This window comes from Mesoplodon densirostris, chromosome 1 (assembly GCF_025265405.1).
Source record: "Mesoplodon densirostris isolate mMesDen1 chromosome 1, mMesDen1 primary haplotype, whole genome shotgun sequence".
NCBI classification, from domain to species: domain Eukaryota; kingdom Metazoa; phylum Chordata; class Mammalia; order Artiodactyla; family Ziphiidae; genus Mesoplodon; species Mesoplodon densirostris.
The window spans coordinates 18,326,683-18,346,362 of NC_082661.1; the positions used below are offsets into that span (position 1 = coordinate 18,326,683).

Below are 19,680 nucleotides of genomic sequence, written 5' to 3' on the forward strand. Positions count from 1 at the left end.
GAAATTTGGCAAATGTTACATTAAAATGCAAGTATTTGATCTTGAACCTCAACAGAGTGAAATTCAGTTAAAACACAAAGAAACCAAAGTAAGGATTTATGTATTCCAAATCTGCACCTGTATTTTGAGGTTGCCAGGTATTTGTACTAAGAATTCTGTGTACAGGGCAAAAGGGAATGAAGAGCCTCCCAAATTTTCCTCTGGGATCTTCCAGCCATTTGCAGTAATCACTAATTCTTGCTTACATCTATGAGTCAGGCATCCAAGTGTTGCTATTCCTGGCTGGTCCTGTTCTGTGTTTAAATGGTCTGATTGTTAGTCTTTGCATCTGGGTCCAAACCAATTTCACATGGAAAGTTAGTTCAAGGATTCCAGTCACCTTTAAGTTATCCTTAAAGACAGCTAAGAAGATAGCTTGAGTTATTAATAACAATTATGAAAACTGCCCTTCCAACTCACCAAACTCAAGGGTGTCATTCTTCATACAATTTCCTAAATATTGACCTTCTAGGATCCAGTCAATGAAGTAGAGTTTATTTTCAAATAATTTAATTTAACACCCATTAACACTCTTTGGGACCTGAAAGCCACGGAATTTAAATGATTCTTATATTCAGATAATTATGAGAACAGGTTACTTGTAAAAGAACATTTCCATGAAGATTTAGCCAGGCAGCACACTTTATAGGTCTGAATTTCATCAAGGTGGGGGAACAGACTAAATGTGGATTTAATTTACAAATGCTTTCATACAACACCCATAACTTTTATTTCTTGTTATGTTATCCATTCTATAATGTCAAAAAAAAAAAAAAGAAACAAACAATCACACAGCAGCATAACCAGGAATTATTAGGGGAAGACTATACTTCATCCAAAATTGACTTATACAATAGCTGTAGTTTGTCTATGAACTCATTTATTGTTATTGGTTGAGAGCCAATATGAGTAATGGATAAAAAGCATGGGTTTTATTTGGAATCAGGCTTGCTCTAGTTCTGTTACTTATTAGTTCTTTGACTCTGGGTATGTCCATTATGCTTTTTAGGCCTTAGTTTCCTCATCTGTCAAACTGGTTACTGTAAAGATTAAGAGAGACAATTTGCTAAAAAGTGCCTAGTATAGGCATAACTATTTCTCAATAAATGGAAGTTACTTTTCATTTGTCAATATCTTTCCTCCTCTGCAAGCTCTTTGATGGAAAGAGCCATTTCTGGTACTTCCTTGTACCTGTAACAGGACTTAGTCTTGTAACATGGTAGGAAAAACACTGCCTTTAGATGTCAGGGGACCAGCAGGCAAGCTCACTACCTGCTGGCTATGCAATTTCTGGCAGAGTTCTTAAGATGTCCGCTCTTAGTTTGCCTCCCTCTGGAATGGGGATATGTTTACATCCCTCTCAATGTTCTGATAGGAATGCAGAAAGATATGGATAAAACACATTTTATAAACTGTAGAGCACAGCTTAGATCTAGGTTATTGTCACTCTTTTATTCTACTTGAATTAAGAGTAATTAGTAATTTTTTGAGCACTTACTATGTGCCGGATGGACACAGTGATTTATAAGTGTTGTATCATTTAATCCTTACAACAACTCAATAAAGTAGGTACGTACTGTCATTATTCCCATTTTTCAGATGAGGAAACCTAAGCTGACTCAAACTCAAGCAGTCTGGCTCAGAAGCCCACACTCTAAACCACTGTTACATATAGAATCCTATAACTTTAGGAGGAAGAGACAACCTTTTAAGAGTCCACCAGTGGCAGGTCTAGGGGGTCAGAGTGACGAGGAGGCAGTCACCTTGCCTAAGAGGATGGCAGACGCCACAGACAAAAAGAAGAGAGAGGATCCAAGCAATCAGACTCATGTAAGCAAGGCGAGGCCACAGTTTTTCCATTTATATTCAGATTTCTGTAACACAAATACCCCATTCCTGTACATATATTTTCAGCTCCGCTGAAACTGCCAAGTAAGATGTAAGAGAAAAACACTCAGCTAAATTCTACATCTGGCCATGAGGAAGACTTTAGAGTGTGGTAGTTTGGGAAAATACAAGTAGACTGGCCAGGGCGAAAAACGATACTCTGTGACATGTCACACCCTTGGGCTGAAATATTCAAAAAGGCCACCACTCAGGGGTGTGGTAGACATGAAGGACCATGGCAGTGGTTACCTCCGTGAGGAATTCTCTTCTCCAGACAGACTGAAGGCACACAATAGCAGACGTCATCTTGTAGAAAGGGCTGTGACTTTACCGGGCACCAGTCTTTGGCTGAAGGCTACGAACCAATGAAACTTTAGAACATGAGACCCAAGACAATACTCTGCCTGTGTTCAACAGTGAGAGCTCAGAGAGTGTCAAAGCATGTGTTTAAGCATATGTGAACAAAGGGCGTAAAGATGTGTGAGACGGGTGTTAAAACATCAGTTCAAACATGTGTTTAACCATGTGTGAGCAAAAGGGTGTTAAGCCATGTGGTAAAGCAAGTGTTAGAGCATATTCGATTACAAATGTTTCTCATTTGGGAGCTTAAATTATTTTCTGCCTAATCCAGTGTTGCTAAGCAATAGTTCTGTGTTGTCTTAACGGAACACAATAAATTATTAAACTTAAAAAAAAATTGAAGTTAGAATTCTTTTTTCCCATCTTGGTCTCATCACGAAGAATTTACATCTGTAGTTTTCAATAAACATAGGGGTGTTCTGCTAGTGTAAGCAAAAACCAGGGTAAGGCTCCCTAGGCAGGAAGGCAACAGGCAGATTAGGGTAAGGCACACTCTGTGTGCTGAGACAGTATATAGTGTTTGGTAGATCCAGTGGCATATTAGACTAATCTCAAGGTTTGATAAACCACATAGTCACTGACTGGGGGTGACTATCCCATCTAGGGCACCATGCCACTGCTAGGATTCTGTTTTTTGATTTTCAATTTTTAACTATCTCGAACACTGCTCTTGAGAATAGGAATTCTGACAGTTCTTACTGACAGTAAAATGTGATAGACACCAGCTTTAAGGTTTCTCTGACATTATTTGCTAAATATATTAGCTTATGTATCTTCAATGCTGCTGGAAGCTTCCCTCCCAAAGCAAATGAGTCCTCTTATGTTAAAATGGGAATACACGACCCTGGATGTTATTTTAAAAAGAATGAAAGTAGACAAAAATCAGAGTGTACTAGAGATACCTTTCTGCAGGGTAAAGAAAGAGAGTTTAAAACAGATATACATGTACTAATACAGGTAAAAAAAATTCAGGTAGCTATTTTATTTTCTTGTTAGGAAACAAAGTGATAAACAAACTAAACCAGTAAACCTGTTTGAGCCCACTCATTTCTCCGTTGGGAGTGGATATATCATCAAATATTCTTCCTTTAAAATAAAGAGCAAAAGACAAGTAAAAGATCTGCAGGCTTGTGTTTAAATTCTATTTCCTAAGCAGTACTAATTAATATGGCTCTTTCTGCTAAACTGTAGAATGATTTGTGTGTAAATGTTATCTGATTTTACTTATGAAAATATTTTTGATCATTCTGAATAAAGAAAAATAGATATAGCCATTAGAATCAAAATGTTGCCTTCCCAATCACCTTTTGCCTCGAGATCATGGAATGTTTTACTGAAACAAAAACTGGCAAGAGAGAACCAAACAATTAAAGCTAGTGTCTTCTGTCAGCCACCCTTGTAGCAGAGGTCAAAGAATTTTTGAATACTTCTCTCTTCCCGTTCACTGTGTCACTTAATGATTTGTTCATGCAGTTCAGTACAAACTCAAGAAAATACAATTCCCCGGCAGAAAAAAAGCACGGGCCGTGGTGCTGTGACCTGACTCTCTGCTTAAACAAATTCCAGAGTGCGCACTGACAGAGCGATGATGATTATTTTTCCTTCTTGGAGACTTAGCACAAATTAAGAAAACGAAGAAAATAGAATCTGACCAAGGAAATGATGGAGGAAGGTTGTGCAGAGGCTTTCTTAGTTTATGGTTAACAGTTGTATTTTTATTTTATTTTATTTTTTATCTTTTGGCCTCACTGCGAGGCATGCGGAATCTGAGTTCCCTGACCAGGGATCGAACCCAAGCCCCCTGTAGTGGAAGCTCGGAGTCTTAACCACTGGACCACTGTGGAAGTCCCAGTAGTTTTATTTTTGACCAAAACAAATATACTGATGAGCAAATTCATTTCAACAATCACGTTTCTTCATTATTAAGGTGTTTTATTTTCAATAGTGTAAAACAGAGGATGCAAACCACTTATTTTCTGTCCATACTGAACACACCCTGATATCTGAAGCTATTTCACTGAGGTTAGTCTTCAAATGCATGTAAATCAGGCTCAGGAAAAATATCTGTACTACAGAAATGATAAAACATCCCTAAATCTCATGGGTTGGAGGAAAAGACTATGGAGGGCTGTGCTTTTGGGTCCTCAGGACCAGCTGCAACTGTTATTGAAGGCCCCCAGCCTCCAGTCAAATAAGCAATAGGGCTTCCCTGGTGGCGCAGTGGTTGAGAGTCCGCCTGCCGATGCAGGGGACATGGGTTCGTGCCCTGGTCCGGGAAGATCCCACATGCCGCGGAGCGGCTGGGCCCGTGAGCCATGGCTGCCGGGCCTGCGCGTCCGGAGTCTGTGCTCCGCAACGGGAGAGGCCACAACAATGAGAGGCCCAGGTACCACCAAAAAAAAAAAAAAAAAAAAAGCAATAAACATACCCCACTTTATAGAAAATAGAAGAAGATAAATAGCCCTTGTGGAGATACTGATCTTGAGATAATACTTCTGAATTTGAGATAATACTTCTGAATTTGAGATAATCTGAATTTCCCTAGATGTGCTCATTTGAATACACATAATCATTTTCCTTAACTTACACTTTTCTCTAGCCATGAAATACTCAATAAACAGAACTCACGAGAGGCAAGTAGAGGGAAGAGGCTCGTTCTGTACAAATTCCTCCCTAGAGCACTTTGTACAATGTTAAGTAGAGTACTATAGCACTTAACGAATCTTGCATAACACTTTGTACTTCTAATCAAACTTTTCAGAAGGCAGCAAAAATGATTAGAAACATAATTTTAGCCTCTTCTGCTTTCTATTTGAGTGACCATCGTTAATCTCAGTGGACGGGTCATGTGTGTAGTGAAAGGGCTCCCAGAGGAGTAAGTTTCCCCAACTTCACAACCGTGGGCGTTTCACTCCAGGGCTGTGGGTAAGGTGACACGCTTGCCCAGTGGGCACACAATGCATCCTCAGTGTTCCTCCCCTCTGCCTCAAGCTCTGTGCCTTTCCTGGAATAAGCCTGCCAAAGATTCTAAACAGTGTAGGGAGGAACTGTCCAGAATAAACTGGTGCCATATTTGCAAATGTGTGTTTAAAGTAAAGCTAGAGAAAGTTTGCAATGTCCCAAGTCGAGCCTGGCAACTGCTCTTGAGGTTAGTACCACTTCCCTTTTTATGAACAAAACAACCTTAGCAATTGTGGGAAATAAGCAAAACCAATGCAAATAAACCAACAAGATAGTTTACCTTTTTCACCTTAAACATTTAAAAAGTTTATTTTTTAAAGGCTTAAGAAAATTAGATGTTTTTAATATAAGTATTTATGCCCCTTTTCTTCTACTCAATATGTAAATAACTAATGCTTACAGAATCAATCAACCCCCAAATTAGACATCTTGAACTTTTAAAAGGCTTTATGTAATTAAATGCTAATGCTTCGATCTGACATTATATCAGTAAATACCATGGAGAAAAGTTCAAGGTAGGTACTATGCTAAGATAAATATTTCTCTAAGTCCCAGCTTTTCATTTCTGGAGACCAATGGAGAGACAAACCTCAAAAACATTTCATGTGTTACATTTCCTATGTAACTGAAATCAGTGGAACATTAATTTATAAGTTTTAGTCAACTGATCTACTTTGGAACATTTGCTTTCTGAGATTAAGACTGATTATTTTTTAAAGATTGAATCATCAAATTTTGTTTAAAGGAGGTTAAAAGTAAAAGCTTGCTCAAAATAATGAGTCTAATCCTGACATCTACAGGCATGCTTCCAGACATTAGAAAGTTTTTCTCTTAAATGTGTTTCCTTCCAGAACTTTACTAAAATGCAGGGGGTTAAGTTGGCAAGGTTTATTATAAATCAGAATGTCGTGGCTCACCTGTTCTTTCGTTTGCTCGTTTGTTTGTTCGCTCGTTCGTTCATTCATTCACTCATTCACTCATTTATTCATTCAAATACTTCCTGAGTGTCCATTCTGTCCAAGGAACTAGCGAGGCACAGGGGGTCTAAAGCAGAAAGTTTTAGTCCCCGCCGACAAGGAGCATAAAGGCTTTTGGGTGTGACGGAATAAATCGGACAATTACGGCACAGAACTAGTAGGGTGGGAGTTGGGGTGGGAGGGGATAGCCCACACTAAAATGGGTAAAGCACTTTAACTTTGGAATCAGGGATGCCTAGCTCCTCAGCGGGGCAGAGACTGAAGAGCACACGTGATCCCAGGAGGACCCTGCATGAGTACAGAGCCTGCAGGTCACAAGGACCTCCTACGTCTCCAAGGGTGTTACTTAGGAAAGAGTAACATGGTCTTTGAATTCACTTTTTGTCCTTCCTTTGGGAAACTGAGATGATAATTTGATCACTGCTTTTTGCAATCTCCATTTTCTACTTGGAAACTCCCTCTTAAAGCTCTTTATATTTTCCTTGAGCCTTGTGTCAGGTAAATTTAAAACCATTTTACACCCCCATCCCTACCCCGTTCCACCCTTAATATTAGGGGAATGAAATGAAAATAGTCATTTAAAAAACTTTTAGGAGGTAGAAAAACTGGCATCACTTCACTTCTACATGCTTTGGTGCTTCATTATGTTTTGAGACCATGTCTGAGTGCTTAAGTTCTCAGAGGTTGGAAATCAAAGTGAGAGAAAATAGCAAATATTTCTATTTGCTAATGGTATTTCACTTGTGATAGCAAGAGAGACATTCATTCATCAAACATTTACTGAATGCATATTATGCACCAGGCACCAGGCTTACTGACATAGCGCTACAAAGATGAAAGCCAGTCCTCCCCTCCAGGGACTCACGGTCTAGTGGGGAGATGGGCAGGAACCCCACAAGTACAGCACAGCGAGGGTTCCCACGGTACCATGTGCAGACCGCTGGAGGGGCGGGAACTGATTCTAGGCAACACAGACATGATTACTTTTAATTTAAAATATTTGTTAACACTCAACATTACATTAAAAATAGTTAATTATGCATTTACTTTAACGTGGAAAAATGCATAACTAACACATTCGAACCATGATTTCATGGATAATACTCTGTGGAATAAAGCTAAAGAATATATTTAAGTTTAAAACAAAAGTGTGCCCATTTAAAGAAAAATATCAGTGGAGATATTCGGCAGAGAGGACCAAAAAAAAAAAAAATGGTCATGTACTGCTCTGATCACTGAAGTTTGGGAAACAATGAAGTTCCATGTGGGTAAGTCAAAAAGGATGCCATTTTACAAAGTCTGGAAACCTTATTGTATGTTCCCTGGACTAAGTTGCCATGAGGCAACTTATGTTCTAGGAGGGCACAGGTGAGGGAAGGGCACTAATGTGGCCTGGGGGATTCAGAGGGGTTTCCAGAAAGAGGAGGCTTAAAAACGACAAGTTGTGCTGGAAAGCAGTACACTTATTAGGACCCTTCATTTGTAGAACTGTTGAATCTTAAGTTTGCATGGGACATTAGAAATCATGTTATGTTACCTTTAATTAACTTTAAAATACTTCCATATATATAGTGTGACATATATGTGTGCATTGGTTTTAATCCATACCATAGGGCAGTGATTTTATGACTGAAGTAGCCTAACAGGAATACACTGTTTAGTTCACATCTAAAAGACTAATGAAATGCCATATTCCAGAAGCAGCTACTAAAGTGTGGTGGCTATCTTTATCTTATTAATTAGTTACTCTTAATTAGCATAACACTAATTATTAATGAGGACATCAGAAATGGTATTGAAGCTATGAGGACAGGCTAGAAACACTGTCATCAGCACTCCAGCCTGCGTGGGAAGGGTATCTGCATCTAGTGACCCCAATTGCCTATTTCTCCTGGATTGGAGCCCTCGACTCAGGATTCTGACTCAGTCCTGTGTCTATCTACTTAAAGGAGGAGTCTGTCACCTGACTTTGACTAGAAGGTTAGCCAACTCCTCTTTCTAGAATATTCTCACATCAAACTTGAGGGAACTTTTCCTGCAAGTTGCTGTCAATGCACTCTCCTATCAGGACAGAGGACAGGAGCTTCGTGGGCCCACAGGACAGGTGGAGGGCTGTTTCTGTGCCTGCCTGCACATGTTTCTAGGTGTGGAAGAGTTCCATCTGAAATTTGCCTTCAACATATTACTTGGGAAGCAGGTATAGACCTCCACCACCTCCAAGGCATCTGTCTCCAACTGCAGCCACGATCTACCCAGAAGAAACTGGTCATTCTGAAAGGCCAAATGTGCTGGGCAGATCTTAGCTAAACTAGCTCTCACAGAGAGGTTAAGTGATTTGCCCAAGATCACACAGCTAGTTGGTGGCAGAACTGAGTTTAGAATATAGTGCTTCCTGTTACCATCTTCCCAGGCAACCAATGATTCTTGACCAGGTTTACTCATCCCAATTATCTACAGAACTTTTTAACAATGCACAAGCTCAGGTCCAGCTTAGGAGATTGTGATTCTGGAGGAGAGCTGTGGGAGGGACCCAGGTATCTATGTTTTTTAAAATTTTGCACAGGTGCTTCTGATATACACACATATAATTGAGAGTCACTGGACTAGACCATGATACTAATAAGTACCATCTACTGTACATTTTCTCTGGGCCTGGCCCTGTGCGCTAGGTGCTTGACATGCTCTGTATTATTTCATTTTTACCATAAACCATTGAATAAGGTATCCGCAGCATTTTACAGGTGAAGAAACTCATGCTGAGAGAAGTTAAGCAACCTGTCCAAAGTGACAGCCTATAAATAGCAAGACTGAGATTCCAACCCAGTTTTGCCTTTCTCTATAAATCTGCTCTTAGTCATGATCCCCTGCTACATACCATGGGATAGGATGCTGCTCAGAATTTCTAAGGCAGGGGTCACGAACTACAGGTGAGGGGTGGACAATGTAAATGATCAAAATGGGTCAAACAGTAACTGGAGTGAGCTGGAGACCATGTGCCCCTCTGAAAGGTTTTGAGTTTTAACTGCTGGCAGCTATTTTGAATGTTTTAAGAGTAACTCTGCAGAGCAACTGGAACTCTCATATATTGCTAGGGGAATGCAAAATGGTTTAGCCACTTTGGAACCAGTTTGGCAGGTCCTTATAAAATTAAACATATATAAACCATATGAGCCAGCAATCTTACCCCTAGATATTTACTCAAGAGAAATGAAAACCTACGAAAAGATGTGTGCACAAATGTTCATAGCACCATTACCTGTAATAGCTCCAACCTGGAAGCAACCTACATGTTCATAAAACTGGTGAATGATAAATAAATTGTAGCATATCTTACTATGAAATATTACTCAGCAATTAAAAGGAATGAAATACTAATACACACAACAAGATGGACGAATTTCAAAATCTCTATGTTCAGTGAAAGAAGTCCTACACAAAAGACCATGTGCTGTATAATTCCATTTACATGAAATTCTAGAAAAGGCAAAACTAATAGCAGAAAGCAGATCAGTGTCTGCCTGGGACAGGGATGGAGGAGGGGAATGAGTGCAAAGGGACTGGAGGAAACTTTTTATAGAGAGAACTGGTCTCTGTCCTGATGTGTTGTGGTGGTTATGTCATTGCATCCCATGACCAAAATTCAACAAATCTACATTTAAAATGTGTGAATTTTATTATATGTAAATAATATCTCAATTTTAAAAACAAACTAAAACTGTGCAGACTGGGAAAAAAAAAAAAGTACTGCAAGCCGCTTATGGCCCACAGAGTTCCAGTTTCAACCTCTGGTCTCAGTAGAGAGGTTCCATTTTCGCTGCCCCAGAGGAAATACAAAAGATGACAAGTCATCCATCATCCTGGGCTCGGGAAACATGGGGAAGTTTGTGTTCATCCCCCTTCTTCCATCACTCTCCTCCTTCCTCAGGTGCAAAATGCTCCCATGCTGCCCCCTGGCTGTTCAGCGCCTCCTGCCACGGCACCCAGATCACGCCTCATTCTTCTGAAGCGGCTCCAACACCATCCTTGTGGTCAGCCCTCCTCTCAGCCTCCTGTATTCTAGGCCATCCCTCAGAGCTCTGTGCAAGGCGGGGGAAAAACTTCACCCAGTTAACACATCACCAAGCAGGTGCCAGGATTGATGCTGATTAAATTATCAAGTACTGCCATTTGACAAAGACAATGCATGAAGCCTTAATCCAAGTTCAATTATTGCCTTTCAGTCTATTAGGGAATACTTGGGGGGAAATGCAGCTATTTCTGGAACCCACCACATTGATCTCCTCCACAGGGTGACCTGCCTGCTTTGTTTATATATACCCTTTGTCATCAATATTATCATGAAACACCTTAAAATTAATACATGCAAGGGATCTGTGTGGATAGCACAGAACGGTACACATACATCTCAGCACCCAAATATCAAAACTCAGTGCTCTGAACCATTAGGCGGTGGAAGCCTGAGACACATGAGTCAGTCCTTCAATTTTCTAGAAAACTAATGAATGCCAACCACATGCTGCCTGGCTTTCCTGAACCTCTATCAACGCCATAATAACTTGATTAAAAAAGAAAAGACTAAATACAATATCAAATCCACCATGTATAGTAGTGCAAGCTATCATGTTATTAAAAAGGAAAAGGCGGAACTTGAAATTGTACTAAAGCTGCATAAATAAAAATTCAATATTTAAAGACAGAAAACAATGAGGAAAAGATCACTGTAGGTGTGTTATGAGTAATTTCTTTTCTTTTCAAAAATGTTCCCTTTTGCTCTGACAACAAACACTATTTGTGCAATAAATATGAATCAGAAATCACACAGACTGACCGGATCACCAGGCAGGACGTGGTGCTTACCTGTCACCCACCCACCAGTTACCATCTGTGTTGACTGCTCACACTTCCTTCTCCTTACAGATTTGAAAGCCCATGGGATTTGGCAGTACCCTGCCAGGTACCTGAAATGATTTCATCAACGCTTCAGTCGTGCTGCTGAGGACAGCCACTCCTTCCAAAGCTGTCCACTAAGCATTTGTATTTGTAAATGGAAATAAAGCCAGAGAACTTGATGAACAGGGCAGGTGTGCACCTAGAAAGAACTCCAGTGCTGAGAGGGAACTTTCATTCAAGAAACTTTTAGAAAGTGATATCTTGACAAGGCACATGGTTAATACTTTTTTTTTCCCCCAAAGCAAAACTGGGTTAAAAATATCAGGTCCTATGAAAGCAAAATTGTTGGAAAAAAAAAAAAAAAAAGGGGGTAGTAGTAGGTTAGGCCCAGGTCAGTTTCAGTCAATGTTGTGGAGTTTGATTCCAGGCCACCCAGGCTCTCTGATTGGTGGCCTCCTAAAATCCTCCAGGATCTAAGTCCCCTCCTCTCCCATACCAACCTATTCTCAGATTATGTCACATGCGGCGGAGCTGAGACAACAGGTTATAGAGAGTCCGCACAGCATCTGAAGAGACAGCAAAGTCTAATGATTAAGAGGACAAACTCTAAAGGAAACATTCTGGGCAATGGCTCAGAATGATACTTTTGATGGCATGGTGCCCTGAAAGAAAAATCCCACCTTTTGGTGGAGGTCTATTCTGCCTACACACATAGCCACCTGTACTTGTAACACCTTTCAGGATCCTTAGAAAAACACTGTGAAACCGGGGATGTTCAAGAGGAAGTAAGAACTTGCAAAAAGAAACATAGCAACCGGCTACCTGAAAACAATGAAAGAACTTGGTCCTTTAATAAGGTTCATTCTGCCCAGAGTACATAGTAGGTGCTCAATAAAAGAAAAATAATGACAAGAAAAAGTGGACCCTAGATTTTCAGGCCTCTATCACTCAGTCAAGCTTTTGTCTCTCCAGTGGGGGGTAAAGCTGGGAGGGAGATGACAGTTGTGCATAACTGCAAGCGTGCTGTGAGCTGACCCAACCTACTGTTAGAATGGGAGCCTCAGAAAACAAAAGGCAAAAATTGCAGAGTTGACAACAAAGAGCTGATCTGAATTATCTGCTGTGCCTGCCTGAAAGATGCTACTTCCCTCTTGTTTGTGCTGCTTTCTTGGTCTGGAGTCTCTTAACTTTGCCTGGGTAAATCTCACCCCTCTTTCAAGGGCCACTACAAATGCTGTGTCATCCATGAAACTCATCCTGATTCCTCCAAGCTGGCAATAGTCTCCACTCCAAACTGTGCAGGAGGTTTCTGATCACCATCCATCTTGAGGTAGTGCTTCTTCTGCGAGAAGAGTCATTGGCAAGAGTCATCCTCCATCCTTGTATACCCTGCAAAGTTCCTTGCACATATTTGTGGAGTGAATTACCATTTTCTTAATAAATGCTTCCAGGATAGGAGCATTAATAGGGGAAGTTGGTTCCTGTTGGTAAGTCACTGTCATTGTTGGAGAGTAGACTTTTTTCCAGGAGGGACAGAGAAGGGAAATGGGGAGTATGGAAATGTAAGGATGCCTGGCCTACAGTAGATGGGCTTGTATGAGGCTGTCATGATATGAAGCACGGGCAGACATGCCTCGTTTTCCAGATGTATCAGTAGACTCCATCAATGAATATAGATGCCACGGCTGACCCAGCCAGGCAGTATTTGGAATGACCCTCTCAATTCAGCCTCATTATGTTACTTAGAGGGACACTTAAACCTCAAAGAAGATTCATCTAAAGAAAAATGGCACATGGGATTTCATTTTCCCTAAGGCTTCCATGCCTTGTGTCAGTAAGTAATCAATAATTAGAGAGTAACAGTTAAAACAAGACCACGCAGGCATACAGGCTCAAGGGTTGAGCTACAGAAATGGTTTATATGGTCCCCTTATGTAGGGCAATTTTTAAATTATTTATTTATTTATTTATTTATTTTTTTGCGGTACGCGGGCCTCTCACTGTTGTGGCCTCTCCCGTTGCAGAGCACAGGCTCCGGACGCGCAGGCTCAGCGGCCATGGCTCACGGGCCTAGCTGCTCCGCGGCATGTGGGATCCTCCTGGACCGGGGCACGAACCCGCATCCCCTGCGTCGGCAGGCAGACTCTCAACCACTGCGCCACCAGGGAAGCCCTGTAGGGCAATTTTAAAGATCACCCACAGTTTCCGCTTTCAAGGTGCCTGCTTGATGGCTCCTGATGCTGCATCTATCCAAGTGACCATTAAATTGGAATGAAAAAATAAAAGATGACGATAATTTACGACACCAAAACTGACATCACAAATTGCCAGAACCTGGAAGGATTTTCTATGGCTACAAAAAATGAATTGGGCTGAAAAATGTAAAGCAGTAGTCCATCTCTCACAAAGTCTGCTACGAGGTAAAAGATGTGAGTTCTGTTACAACTAGAAACCAAGTATCTGTCTCTCTTAGGAGTGGATGCTGCCACTTAGGAGACATGTGGACTTCTGTAGTCATTCCTCCTTTTCCACACTCCTCATCTTATTTCTTTTCTATAGCCAGTAAGAAATGACAGTTCCCAGGAAAACAATAAATCAATACTGGGTAGTGATAGGCAGGGAAGGTATGGTGAAACCTGGGAAGTGTGGTCTTCATAAGTAAAGTGTGTTTGCATGCAGTGGTGGAGGGTAAACATGTGAAGGAGATGACAGTTGTGCACACAAGGGTTGGACATTTTTCATGCCAGAGTCACGGAGTGGGGGAAGGAAGAAGCCCCACTTCCTTCCCATGAAGACAGTCTGGAGACAGAGGGCTATCTGTCGACAGAGTTGATCATATAAAGTTGCCATCCCTTTGCAGATCCAAGAAGAGGTTTTAAAAACGAACCAAACCAAATAAAAATGCAAAACAATATGAAGACAGTGGCAGCAAAGATCCTATAGAACAAAGAAAAGGAAATGAGATCCGAAAGATTCAGAGGAAGAACGCAATTCTGAAAATTATGTGATAAAGAAACCTATATGTGTTTTTGAAGATTGTTTGGCATCTTCAATAAAAACAGTAAGAGAGTATAGCCTTTATACAGTGAAGGGCGGAAAACTGTTAAGTAAAACCTGTGATATTTAAAAAAGATAAAAGGGTAAAAGATGAAGTGATGGGTGAGATAAAGAAGAGATTTCATAGAACCAGCAGTGGAATTAATATTTACAGAGAAAAATACTGGAATGAAATATGCTACCTTTCACCAGTGTGATTTTGGTGCTACCTTTCGTCAGTGTGATTATAGATTACTTTCTTCCTGTTTCTTGATACTTGTTTCTCTTCTTTCTTTCTTCTTTTTTTTTTTCTTTACAAAATAAGAGGTTTGTTAAAACTTTCATTAGAAAAATTTTTAACTAGGAAAAATATAATCATGAAGATGTGGAAATTCAGAAGTACATTTAAGATACAATATTCAGGGCTTCCCTGGCGGCACGGTGGTTGAGAATCTGCCTGCCAATGCAGGGAACACGGGTTCAGGCCCTGGTCTGGGAGGATCCCACATGCCGCGGAGCAACTAGGCCCGTGAGCCACAACTACTGAGCCTTCGCGTCTGGAGCTTGTGCTCCGCAAAGAGAGGCCGCGACAGTGAGAGGCCCGCGCACCGCGATGAAGAGTGGCCCCCGCTTGCCACAACTAGAGAAAGCCCTCGCGCAGAAACGAAGACCCAACACAGCCAAAAATAAATTTAAAAAAAAAGAGACAATATTCAGTGAGGAGAGCAATATAACATTATACATGGATCATGACGGAAAGACTAGAGGGAAATACTTGTATCAACAGAGTAGCTTGTTTCAAGGAAGAGGGATTAAGAACAACTTTTTTCTTTTAAAATTTTTCTTTAATATTTCTATTTTATGTTTTATTGCAAAAGTTGATTTAAAAAGAATGATCCCCCAATAAAATGCTAGTCATATCCTCAATGTGGTGGCATTACAGAAAAAAAAAAAATCTTTCTGATGCCAGCAAGTACTTTCAATGCACAGTTTCCCAAAGACTATTCAGGTTCATTTTCATGTTCCAACCAATTACTATTACTACAATTTAGGCTAAGTCCCTGGGGGGCAGGGCCTTTTTCTGTCTTATACTCTATGCCCAGCACTTAGCCTAGTGTTTAGAAAATTGCAAGTGCTCATGAAATATATGGTGAATGAACAAATGAACAACAGAAGGAAAGACTACTCCATCTTATACAGGTACAGCCATGGGTAAAAAGATTATTTGCATTCATTCAGTTTTTATGGCATCTCCAATGTTAAAAACTGCAAGGATGCCTTGCTTCCAGAATTCTCATCATTCATCGTAGATTACATGCTCCATGGAAATCCAGTCGGAGCCAAAACCTGGTACCATATTTTTATTTCTCTTTTTCCATTTCAAAAGAAAAAGCTGTAGTTAATTCTAATTTTCCTGCGGGCAGAGGGAAAGGGAACTTTTTATGTGTGTGAAAGAATGGCACACCCCCAGCCACCTGAGGACAGTTCCTCCCAGGAACACCTGTTTGCTCCAATTGAAGCTTGTCCAAATTGAGTCCTGGGGATCAGGAGCTTGCTCTTCAAATGTCCCACCATTCTACAATATTTATTCCCCACCTGTCTGATGGCTATGATAGCTTGGGAATGCTCCAGCCAGGGAAAGCTGTTTCTTGGCCCTGACACGGCAGAGCTAACAGCAGCTAATGTTCACCTAGAATCTGGTCTGAATCCAGTTGCCCCAGAATTAAAAAAAAATGCCTCTTCTTTTCCTTTTCAGTCTACTAGCCTCAGCAAAAATTCTTAAGGAGGGGGAGGTAAATAATTTTTCATCCTCAGACCAATATGCTGCAAAAGTAAGTTATACCTTTCACCCTGCCTCTTAGATCTGATTTTTGGGTTTTCCACTCCTAGTCATATTAAATAGTTGCCCAATACTAAAAATGAGGATTGGTAAATTAATTTCTCCAACATGAAAATTATCAAAATCCAGGAGGTAAAAATGCAATAAAAATGATCTTAAACACATAATTTAACATGCAATTCAGGGAAGGAAAAAGATGCCCACATTAAACTCCAATTGTAATAGTGAAATAATGTCTTATTTAAAAAATTCTAGCCGTAAGAAAACTGTACATTTGAAAAGCTTACATAAAGCCTTATAAAATAGGAGACCTTTTATCTCCTCTAGATCCATGAGCCAGAAAATACTTTATCTATGCAATTTCAAGGCACATAAAAACCCCAGTGAATAAATAAAATGTTCTTGTTTTCTTTATACAGAAGCTTTAAAAATTATCCATATAAATAGCTTGGCCTTGAACAGACAGATTAAAAGACCTAAAGGCTATGGCTTCAGATCACATATACAGAACAGAAAATGAATGCTTTTCTTTATCGGCTGGGCAAGTTTGCTACTAACTAAACCTCTATAAACGCATTTGATTTAACATTTGAGAAAGATTTGAGAAAGATTTAACTGGAATATATGAAAAAATTCAGTGTTTTAAAGTGATACACTTATCAACGAATTAACGTGCCACAATACAATACTTCATGTACTCTGGCAACATTCTTTGCATCTATTCACCAATCACACATATAGAAGGTATAGTTAATATGCAGTATAATTTCAAAGACTATAAAATTTTATAAGTACATAATTTTAGTCAAGGGTATGAAAGTTCTCAGTATCTTTCTAAAATTGGGGTAAATAAAATGTGTGAAAAGGTTTTTCATATTTGTTTATAATTAGAACTACTGAGGTGACTTCAAGCCTTTCTTACTTATTTGAAGAAAATCTTAAACTCCACTGCAATTAAAAAAAAATTCTTGAGAAGACTTTGGATCATATTTACTTTATAAGCAGATGCAGTTACAAGTTGTTAACTTCCTATATACCCTCAACACAGTTGTGGCCAAATAGATGTTTCTAACACATCCTCCTGCCCCCAATTCAAATTCTGCTGCTGGAAGTTATTACCTTGAGGCTGCCATAAAAAGGGAAGCGGCGTTACCCCATGTGTGGCTTAAGAATCAGGCAGTAACTTTTAGGCCAGGTACCTGCCATCTCCTCTATAAAGTCTTACCTGACCGTGGGCCCCAGGGATTTCTTCTTCTTGTCCCCACTTACCATTTTATCTCTCACTGACCTTACAGTACAAGTTACTATGTATTGTTGTTTCTTAAAAATATTAAGGTACCTAGGAGTAGAGTTCTGAGTTTGTTGAATCTCTGATGACTAACGGATTCCCTTTGACACAGTAAACATTAAACATTTGCTGTTGAAGAAAATGTTGCTAAGGATATTGCTGTTAAGAGGCTGCTAAAAGCATGGTTTCTGAGGCTAATACCAGGGTATTGGTCCAACTTTGCTCCATCTTGGTGGAATGACCTTGGGCAAGACTCAACTTTTGTAGGTCTCAATTATCTATAACATAAGGATAATAATGATGATACCAAATCACAGACATCTTATGAAGGTTACATTATGAAATAATATATGTGAATGTGCCTTACAAACTATAAGGCCCTATATATATTTTACTTGTTCTGACTGTCTTTAAGGACTTAATTTTGATAAATGATCTGATTTCCCAAAGAAAGCATCCCTGAAAAGTTTCTTGTTAAACTTTGTAGAAAATTCAAAATAAGTGTTTCTTGTAGACCAATACATTTCAAATAAGCCAGAATATCAAAGTAATTAAGTGGTTTTTTAGCTAAGACATGGTACACAGTTTTGTGACAATATCTCGTTTCTCAACTTTTTTGAGTTGGTTGTGGACTATTTAGAAAATTTTATGGAAAATTCTCAGAATGATGCATATACACACATACACAAATATTTTCAGGAAAGTCCAGTGGTTCAGAGACTCTGTGAAACCCACCCCAGGATAGGGACCACTGCCTTATGCCCTGAGACAGAGAGCATGGTTTTATGAAAGTACTTGGGGACCTGATTCAGACACCTCTGACTGATTTGAGAATTAAAAAGCTGATAGGTTTTTTTTTTCATCATGAAATCATTAAGATATCAGACGATGGAAAGTAGAGTGGCTTTTTCCTATGTAAACTATAATTGTATAAGAAACTATGCTGTTCTTTCATAATTCTAAGCCTCTTCAATGCTCTTTTAAAATTTTTCATAAAATTTACCATTGTTGCATTTTTCCCATTGATATTCATACTTCAGTTCCAAAGTTCTTCACATAATTTTACAAAAGAAGCCACTAACTTTTTAAATAGCATATTGAGGTTAAAAAACGAAAACGCCTCCTGTCATTTCAGCTACTACCTTGCCAAAAAATGTTAGAGATAATTTAAAAAAAAGAAAAGAAAACAACCTCAATTAATACTAGTAAGGTGGCCAACTTTTGCAGTTTAAGAAATATTTTAATTACATTTCTGGATATTGAATATCTTTCTTTATAAACAGTGTTTTCTTTCTTTTTTGTTTCCATGAATGCAAAGAATTCTTTCTTAATACCTAGATGACAAAAATCTCAAGATGTACACAGTTGTTTCTTATTATGGCTTCCCTGGAAAACATTTCTGGGAAAGCACAATTCCCAGCCACTTACTTTGTTTACAACAGACAAAACTGCTTGTGTGGTATAAATAGGAGTCTGTCCTTAAATGCTGCTGAAAAATAAAATACAGCCATGAAAGGGGAGCTATTTCCTGCCCCCAAGGTGGCTTAAAAAAAAAAAACTTAGCTACTTTAGGAACAGCACCAAAGCATAAATAATAATTACCAATTGCCACACAATAAAAGAGTAATTTTACAAAAAAAAAAAAAAGAAAGAAAAAAGTGGCTACATATTCCAGAGATGCCCTCAGAATTTTCAGCATTAGAAGGTTTTCTTACCCTGCAAGATTATGAAACCCCTTTTTGTCCTCCTGCATTTGCGATGTATATCTATAACTCGTTCTTGTTTGTGCAGATAAGCCTCGCCTTGTCTCCCTAACTGCACTTTCAAAAGAAGATTCACAGTTGTTTGACTTTTGATCTAGGGAGCAGCTAGCTCGACCACCTGCACTGTGCACGAGCTGTTACTGAGCTCGCTTTGTCCCATTTTATAACACAGTGAGCCTTTTAAAATTGATGTGTGAATACACTAATTTACAATGTGAGCGTTCAAACAAAAAAAATATGGCGGTGGCGGCGGTGGTGGTGGCGGCAGCAGTAGCAGCAGAAGAGGAAGGGGGAGACTGGGGAAGGGGGAAGCCCAGACACTTGCTTTATAAAGTTCAGATACCGTTCACTGCCTCCGGTATTTAACGAAACAGATGGCCAAAGGCCTCCCTCAGCTTACCATGGAGCAGACAGGGGTGTAACGGTGTGCGGGCATGGAAAATGTTGTTTGGTGATGGTATATGTTAATCAATAGCCCTTTACAAGGGGGGTCGAGGGCTCCATTACTTGTTTATAAGGAAGGCCTAGGGCTCCCTGCTTCCAGTTAAGAGCTCAAGGCTGCATTCAAAGGAAGTGTTGATGGTGAAGGTGACGTGCACCCTTCATATTCTACATTGCGTTAAAGGATGGCATGTTTCC

At 39.7% G+C, this 19,680-nt stretch overlaps 1 protein-coding gene across 5 annotated transcripts in view; it reads right to left on the reverse strand.

The window, feature by feature from the left end:
- Nucleotides 1–19,680, reverse strand: part of VTI1A (vesicle transport through interaction with t-SNAREs 1A) — a 365,752-nt gene that overhangs the window by 124,482 nt on the left and 221,590 nt on the right. Inside the window, exon 9 of one of the 5 annotated variants that reach the window (XM_060099522.1) lies at nucleotides 10,177–10,300. The exons of the other annotated variants lie outside the window; for them this stretch is intronic. Coding sequence (XP_059955505.1) covers nucleotides 10,210–10,300 — 91 coding nt within the window. The 3' untranslated portion in view covers nucleotides 10,177–10,209. Of the gene's footprint in view, nucleotides 1–10,176; nucleotides 10,301–19,680 lie in introns of those variants that run through there. 5 annotated transcript variants of the gene reach the window in all.